At 35.5% G+C, this 8,831-nt stretch overlaps 2 protein-coding genes across 2 annotated transcripts in view; one reads left to right on the top strand and one right to left on the bottom strand.

Moving 5' to 3' along the window:
- The window catches only part of LOC112093423 (UDP-N-acetylmuramate--L-alanine ligase-like), a 12,355-nt gene extending 8,281 nt beyond the window's left edge, over positions 1-4,074 (bottom strand). The window contains 8 exon segments of the mRNA XM_024171791.1: positions 1,487-1,682; positions 1,860-1,936; positions 2,032-2,127; positions 2,560-2,610; positions 2,809-2,897; positions 3,125-3,195; positions 3,392-3,597; positions 4,069-4,074. Coding sequence (XP_024027559.1) covers positions 1,487-1,682; positions 1,860-1,936; positions 2,032-2,127; positions 2,560-2,610; positions 2,809-2,897; positions 3,125-3,195; positions 3,392-3,597; positions 4,069-4,074 — 792 coding nt within the window.
- Positions 4,075-4,151: 77 nt separating this feature from the next.
- On the top strand, positions 4,152-7,323 carry LOC21397384 (pectate lyase). Its single transcript, XM_010107445.2, has 4 exons — positions 4,152-4,500; positions 5,068-5,731; positions 6,280-6,522; positions 6,957-7,323. Exons 1-4 carry the CDS (start codon positions 4,304-4,306, stop codon positions 7,179-7,181), a joined length of 1,329 nt encoding a protein of 442 aa, XP_010105747.2. The 5' UTR covers positions 4,152-4,303; the 3' UTR covers positions 7,182-7,323.
- The last annotated feature ends 1,508 nt before the right edge of the window (positions 7,324-8,831 follow it).

Genomic DNA, 8,831 nt, shown 5'->3' with positions numbered 1-8,831 from the left:
TTAATTAAAGATTCCGAACTTTAATTAAATTCATTATGAACATTGCTTTTTGATTATTATCCTTAAACATTATCCTCTCGTATATGACACTTATATACAATGTTTAAGGTTACATAAATAATCATGGAATTTTCATTGATATTCATAAAATATTCATAAATATATGCACATAAAATAATGAATAAACTCTTTTATTAAATAAATAATAAATATCCTATTACATCTCATGCTTCTAGGACACTATTCCCAACAGCATTGTGGATGGCATAGAAAGACCACTCAAGTTATTTTGTGACAATAAGTTAGCAGTTTTATATTCCAACAACAATAGGAGCTCGACGGAGTCGAAGCATATAGACATCAAGTTCCTAGTTGTTAAAGAAAGAGTTCAGAGTGGACAGATGTTTATAGAGCACATCGGAACAAACTCCATGGTTGCGGATCCGCTTACTAAGAGATTGCCACCCAAGGTCTTTCATGAGCACACCGCTCATATGGGTGTTGTATCTCTTAAGGATATGTAATTTTAGTGGAAGTTTGTGCTTTAGTTGCTTTTTAGATTTAAACACGTGTTATGGTAAACTTCGGATATGGTTTATGGATATTTTGGTTGTTTTCAGTTATAAAGTATTTGGTTTATTTTGTCTCTGAACTTGCTTGAAATTGATCTCACTTAGGTATAAGGTTGGACCAGTTGGAAATAGGCATGTTTAGATCACGTTGCATGTAATTTCCATGCTACACATCCATGCTTGATCCATGTCGTTCGGTTATATCGGTATATGTGACCATTGATGGGTTTAGTTACGATAAATGTAGCGAAAGCCGCTTTGATCCTACGTTGATATGATTGATGGACCGGATTGTTTGGGGATGCATTCGGTAATGATAGCAAAATTCTGAGTACTCATAAGGTTATTTTTAACGCACAATTATAAGGTGACACATATAGCCAAAGTGGGAGATTGTTGGGTTTTAATTTACCATGTGGGCTTATATGTTTATTATTGTGTGTTAGAGGCTATCATATTAGGTTGAGCCCATTTAAAGTGATCTGATAAGGTTTTAAGTATTTTAGGCTTTAATGCATCTAATTAAGTGTGTGTCTTTTATGTGTAGAGACCAAATCATTATTTCTACTTTTATGATGGGCCAAATTAGAAATAATGAAAGTTAATAGGCAGTTAACTTATATACGGTTATGGTCCCCAAATCACATGTACGTTTCATTCTATTTCTGACATCCTATCATCAAAGAGAATAGAGAGAATCCAAAGGAAACTCTAAAGGACTACGTGTAGATTTGGAAGACTAACCGCAAGGCTTGTGATTTGCTTCCATCATGACTGATTCAGGTATGCTTCCGTTTAGATCATAAATTCTTGGTGATACAACATGAACGATCCGGTATTTGGTGAAGGTTTTCACCCTAAAACAATTTTTCTAACACTTTGATCTTGAGAATTCATTGGATGAAAAATTGTACCAGTGTATAATCACTACCACCCTCTGAGTTTTGATGAATTGATGACGCATGCCATTCATTAGAACTTGCAATTCCGAAAGTTGTTATGTTATAGCTATCGCCAAATTGTTTTGAGCTTAGAACTGATGTTGCACCCTCCAAAGCATCTGATCCAATTGCTTGTTTACTGTGATTTAGCAAGGAACATGCACCCTTACTGTTTTATCCTTCCACAGAAATTTCATTTTCAGACATATTAGGCAAAAATTAGGGAAAAAAAAAAGACCTTTTGTAACCTACGTTACCCAAAATGCATCATCAAGATAATAATGGTCACTTCGACTAAAGCTGAAGATAGATCATTTCAAAAGTGTATAGCATATTAGCAATTTACCTATCCCCGCATATAATGAGATGCCCATTCTTCCTGATTCGGTTCAGGAATGTCCTAAAAGTGGTTTTAACTGCTTCCTAACTGACAGAAAATCTGCCAAGTCAACTAAACACATAATGTTCCACGTATACCAAAAGAAGCACCGTACAGTAGGAATAATAAGATGCCGAACCTCATTTGGAAAAATATCCACATGTTCCCAGTCCAGATTCGTAACAACGGCTGTATAAGGTGATAATTTCAAGACGCAACCATCATATTCATCAGCCTACCAAATGATATTAAATGTAAAAGCATAAGACCAAAATCCTTGGGAATATGAAATAAGTAAAGATTCAACATGGAAAAGCATTTTCAGCCTCAGTAGAGAAAGAAGAAACTTGAAGTATGACGATTAACCAGTGAAACCTCACCATGTTCCCAATGATAAACACAGCTTTCTGTTATTACTGATCGATATTAGAGGAATAATGTATTACATATTCAGTCTCCATACACGACTACATCCTTCCACATTTTTAGGCCCTCTTCTTTGGAGGGGGCAGGACAATACACCATTTTAAGGCTAAATATTACATGAACCGTTCAATATTTAAAAGGCAAGGTCATGTTTTTAAGTATCTATATGTTTTAAACATATATATAGCTTAAAAACTTAAAAGATCTGCTAAAAAAGTCAACTCATCGTGAAGGTTATTACCTCTAGTACAAATGTTTCACTGCTTCCTGAGATAACGTTACCATCTGGGAACTGCACACAAGAAGAGTTTGAGTATTAATTTTTCAACAACTTTAGATCCTTTCCACCAAAATTAATTCAACTATTATAACCAGGCAAAGCAAAAGATATTGCTGCAAATACTAATTCAACAAAAGGAGAAACTATAGTTTATTAAGCATGAGCGAATGGCTGATGCAGGAAATAGAAACACTACCATATCCAAAGTACCTGCGGCACATCTGCTCCAACTATAGCCGTAAGATCATCACCCATTGCATTTAAAACGGAAGCAAGCATAGCTGCAGTTGTACTCTTCCCTGCGATCATTAAAATTTGCATTACAAAACATGTAAAAGGAAAGGGGGACAAAAAAGAGTATCAACTAGTAAACTAGCTTAAATATCATAATTTAATTGTGGGATTGTCCCTCAAGGGAGGTATTTACATGAATGTGTGTATATATAAACACACCGCTAAATTTTCCACCATCTTGCTGATACTAAAAGTATAGGACTAAATAGTAGGTGTTCATTCACATCCTTACCGTGGCTACCACTTACAGCTATTAGCTTGTGGTGCTGTGTCAGATTTGCCAACCAGTAATCTCGCTTGTATCTGAGATAACAAATCCAGCAGAATCACCAATGTAACAAAAACATTGAACCGGTTTATAAAATACGAAAACAGGATAAAAATTAAACATCTGCTATTAGAAAATTTACAGAGGAGGTCAAATGATAAAACAATATCTCAAAATACTCATGGAAAAAGATGCAAAACTAAATACCCACAACAAACAACATGTACTCACACAGGTACTCCAACAGTCTTTGCGTGTAAAATCTATACATTGTTTTGAGGAACAGCGCTTGAAATAACTACGGCATTGGGCAACCTTGAGCCAATTCTTCTTTGCACATTCGACACCGAATGACCGGTACACAAACGAGCTCCTGCTTCTTGTAGTCTGTCCATGAAGCTACTCCATTCGAGATCCGAGCCACTAACTTCATAACCCTACAACAAATTTCAAAGATTAACACTCGGAAAAGCACAATAGTTTTCCATCTCCGGTTGATTTTATCACCCTTTTCACCGATTACTCGTTGCCATTGCAGTAACAATTTGGTTAGAAAGCATATTATATATATATATAGTCTGTGCGTCATGTATTGGTGGAAAGGTTCATAAACAAATTGGTAGATAAGTAAGTAGATCTATGTATAAATATACATCTTTCAATACTAATTATTGTTTTATGAGTTCTAATTAGGGAATCAAACTAAGACCTAAATAATGTGATTTGTTTTGTTAAACAAGAATAAACTAATCAATATTAATTTGAGCTTAAAAGGCGTAATTAGCTATGGGGTTTCTAACAAACCTTGAGGTGTAAAGGAGTAATAACGGTTATTAATTAATGATCCTAATAATAACAAGAGGCCTTCATTTAAGGGTGGCCTTAGGCAATTGCTTTAATGGCCTTACGGGCATTGCTCTTTCTAATTGTCTTTATATTTAAGCAAGTCATTCCCTTAAGACTTAAGACCCCCTTCTTCTCAACCAAAACCGGTTTATTACTTGCAGGTTTCATAAACCTTGTCGGAGCTGCTGGGGTTGGCTGGGTCTCCTTCGTCCTGGATTCAGAAACATAGACCTAAGCCTTCACCAATAACAGCTTTCCTCATTGACGAGAGAGGGGGCAACAAAAAGACAACAAAAAATGGCAATAAAAATTAACACAAAAACGTACGTGTTTTTGTTTTTCTTGGCTTCGGCTGCACTAATGGCTCATGCCCACATTGCCGAGTTTGATGATTATTGGAAAAGTAGAGCCGAGCAAGCCCAGAAAGATGCTCTCCAAGCTTACCACCCTCATCCTGAGGAAGTCACAAATCAATTAAACTATGATGTGGAGGAGTGAGTCCAACCATATATCTTATATATATGAGCAATTTATCTGTCTATATCTATATCTGTATATGTTTATCGTGAAGAAAAACAAATCATCCGTCATCTAATTAAACTGCATGAATCATTTTAGTTGTCATAATTCACATGTAAATGTGTTGTCTATATATACCAATGCAACGTTTTTTGAAACACTGGATGTTAGTCAATTTGAGAGAGTAATTTTTTTAACAAATCAAATAATTACATCGTACACCAACCAATGCATGATAAAATTATCTGCAACATATGATAAGAAAAAAAAGACGGGTCGTAATATTATATTTATGGTCCAAAAATTTGACATTTCATTCGTAGAATATAAATTTTTACAAGAAAAAACTTTACGTACAAGTCACACACTAACAATGCCAATTATACGATTGTCGATACGTAAAAATCCACATAGTTTATCGCTTGACGTGTTCAAAAGAATATTATGACTATATATATATATATCACTGTCCATAATCTAATTAAGAATGTTGCGATACAGAATTGCAATACACAACCCATGAATATTATATGTGCATGCAGGGCTCTTACGGTGAAAAACAGCACAAGAAGAGTGTTGCGGGGAAAGAAAAACAAGAAGGGAGGTCCATGCATGGCCACTAACCCAATAGACCGTTGCTGGAGGTGTGACCCCAACTGGGCCAGCAACCGCAAGCGCCTCGCCGACTGCGCCCGTGGCTTCGGCCGCAACTCCGTGGGTGGCAAATTCGGCCGCTACTACGTCGTCACCGACTCCTCCGATACTGACCTCGTAAACCCTAAGCCGGGGACTCTCCGCCACGCCGTCATCCAGAAGGCGCCTCTATGGATCATTTTCGCCCGTAGCATGATAATCCGCCTCTCCGAGGAGCTCATCATGACTGGTGACAAGACCATCGATGGCAGAGGAGCCAATGTCCGCATCGCCTACGGTGCCGGCATCACGATCCAGTTTGTCAAGAACGTCATAATCCATAACATACACATCCATGACATCAATGCGGGTAGTGGTGGCAACATTAGAGACTCTATTAATCATATTGGCTTCAGGACTAAGAGTGACGGTGATGGTATCTCCATCTTCGGATCATCCCACATTTGGATCGACCACGTTTCCATGTCTAACTGCCAAGATGGCCTAATCGACGCCATTATGGGGTCCACCGCCATTACCATCTCCAACTGCCACTTCACTCACCACAACGAGGTAACTAATTATAAACTTTAGAAGTTAACATACATAAGTACTAAATTATGTATCGTTCTTAAATTGATTAGTTAGTAAATTAACAATTAACATAATTAACAATGATCATGATCTATAAACGTTTTAGAATTTGTAAACAAGAAGCGCGCGAATATATTAAATAAATTTTAGGACAACACAATCCTAGTTTTATTACAAGTAAAATATTCTATTTATAAATAGTATAGGTTTAAGTTTTTGTGTAATGATTATATGCTATCGGTGGTGACACGTCAATTTTAGTTCTTAAAATAATAATATGTGAGTTTCAGAATCGATTCATATGAATATGTGCGCATGGTTAAAACCATTGACGAATTAAAATTGACAAATGAAAGCACGTTCATGAAAGAATTATTAATGAATGCGTACCATAGTAAGTTAATAATGATGGCTTTTTGTTCAATATTATATAGATATAGTAGTATACAACTATATATGACCTTGGATTAATTGTAGGTTTTGCCTATATATATATATATGTATATATATGCATATAATTATTTCAGGTGATGTTATTTGGAGCAAGCGACAGTTATTCGGATGACCAAAGAATGCAAGTGACGGTTGCGTTCAACCACTTTGGGCAAGGATTGGTGCAGAGAATGCCAAGGTGCAGATGGGGATTCTTCCATGTCGTAAACAATGACTACACCCACTGGCTCATGTACGCCATTGGTGGTAGCCAGCATCCCACCATCATCAGCCAGGGCAACCGGTTCATTGCCCCTCTCGATCTAAATGCTAAACAGGTACCTACAATATCCTATCAAAGTCGCAACATCTCACGTGTTTACAAGGTTTATATAAATAAATAAATATATATATATATATATGTATGTATATATATAGACTTTAAAACTTGTGAATGAGTTTCAATCATTCCAATACTTCTATTACTATTGAAAGGTTCATATTTCATTTATGTTTTAATTAAGCTATAATAAATGGCTCAAGTTAGGGCATGTTTAGTTCACTGATTCGAGTTTAGATATGACTTTATGTAAAAGCTTTTTATTGTAGTAAAAAAGTTAGATATGACTGTTTCTGAGAGCTTTTTACTGTAACAAAACTCAAATTCTAAACTTGAATCGGTGATAACTCAAATTTTTGTTTCGATTGTTCACATGATTTGATTTGATAAATATCAATGACTTTGGTTTGTATGGCATTATTAATTATGAAGGTAACCAAGAGGGACTATGCTCCGGAGAGCGACTGGAAGAACTGGAGATGGAGGTCCGAGGGAGACCTATTGATGAACGGGGCATTCTTTGTTCAATCGGGGAAGCGCCTTTCGAAAAGGCGATACTCGAGGCCGGGCATGATCAAGTACAAGCCTGGCACCTTTGTCACCAGACTCACTCGCTATGCCGGAACCCTTGTGTGTGGCATTGGCAGACCCTGCTAATCATTTTTTAATTTATGCTCTTTTTTCGAATTAATAGTCTGCTAATTCATAGATATATGTACTTTGGAATGTCTAACCTCCCTTGGTGATAAATTAAAGAGGACGAGAAAGCTGAAGAAAGGGGTTAGCTAAGCTATGCAGATCATCCACACATGTACATTCCTTTTTTTTTCATTATTTTTGTTTTTGGCTTTTTTGAGCAGAAGAGAAAACATTGATTGGGTTTTGAAAGAAACCAAAATTTCAGGAAAAAGATCTGTTGCTCTTTTCTTTTTCTTTTTTTTTTTTGTTAATTTGGTTAATTAATGTGCTCCAATATTAATTACTCATCTGCAACCAGAAGCAACAAAATGATTATGTTTTTTTGTAAAGGTTATCTCCACGTTATACCAACTAAATAAGGAGTTTAATATTTTTAGTGTATACTGTATAGTCTTCAGGATTTTTAGAATTCATAGCGTGGAAAAAAACTGTTTGAAATCAAAATCAAGGAAAAAAAAAAGATCAAGGAAATTCTCAATCTGTCACTTGACCTTATTGATCAAGATTAGCTGCCTACAGGATGAGTTCGTTAATTCGAGTTTTTAATTTAAGTTGAGATGACTTTATGTGAGAGCTTTTTTACTGTAGCAAAAAAAAAAAAAAAAAATAGATGTGACTGTTTCTCAGAATTTTTTACTGTAACAAAACTCGAATCGGTGAAATAAAATGGGTCAGTATGTTTAAAATTGTATGAAACTCATAGGCGCTTTGGTAATTCTGAGATTTCGTTTTTGAGTACTTCGAATAAGCAAAATTAGTAGCTTTGTTCTGCTAAAATCATAACATTCTAAAATTTACCAATTCTTTTACAAAAAATGCATGTAACTACAGCACTACTCAAAAGTCAAAACTAAGTTCTCTTAAATTGATGTTTGTTTGCGGGTCACAATATTCTTTAAAAGCAAATCTAATTCATCCAGAAACATATGTACACTACTGGTAAGAATACCCTACCGTAAGAAGTTCCGAAAATGCATATATCAACCTATAATATTTGATACGTCTGTATGAAATTAAAAACTCTATCATACATCGCGAATAAAACTGTTCATACTTTAAGTTGGATCGGGAAACTTAGCAACATTGGAAAGACTGTTCATACTTTAAGTTGGATCGGGAAACTTAGCAACATTGGAAAGACTTGACATTGGGAATTTGAAGCAAACAAAGAATGCATATCATAGTATTGAATATAGTCAGGAGAGAATATTATACCAGCATTCCACTAGAAATACAAGTTTTTTTTTTTTTTTTGAAACATTAGACATAACAGTTCAATCAACCGTAACACTCCGTAGATTGTGTGGTATAGATCTTAAGTTTCAATTTTTGTGGGGGGCAATCCAAAAGTGAGTTCTTTTTGTGACTTTACTGTAAATTACTCTAATTTTTATTTTCCTATTTTTCTCTAAAACCTCCAATTCCAAAAGGGTTGGACTTGAATGCTTAGTGTGCACGTTGCAATATCGTGGCCAAATCTATGAGGCCAATGATGCCTCCCAGATTCCACATTCATTTCCTTTGCTGCTTAACGTTGTCCTTACTATATTATCATTCAATATGAGATGCTATGCTTTGTTCGGTTACATTTTTGAGTTATGATGACTT

The sequence above is a fragment of the Morus notabilis genome, unplaced genomic scaffold, assembly GCF_000414095.1.
Source record: "Morus notabilis unplaced genomic scaffold, ASM41409v2 Scaffold1094, whole genome shotgun sequence".
NCBI lineage: Eukaryota > Viridiplantae > Streptophyta > Magnoliopsida > Rosales > Moraceae > Morus > Morus notabilis.
This window is presented reverse-complemented; position numbering and strand designations above follow the sequence as displayed.

Excerpts from the sequence above, each read along its gene's own strand:
- LOC21397384 (XM_010107445.2), top strand. The coding sequence starts at position 4,304 with ATGGCAATAAAAATTAACACAAAAACGTACGTGTTTTTGTTTTTCTTG. Across the intron at positions 4,501-5,067 it reads TTAAACTATGATGTGGAGGA|GGCTCTTACGGTGAAAAACA; the intron begins GTGAGTCCAACC and ends ATGTGCATGCAG. Across the intron at positions 6,523-6,956 it reads TCGATCTAAATGCTAAACAG|GTAACCAAGAGGGACTATGC; the intron begins GTACCTACAATA and ends TTAATTATGAAG.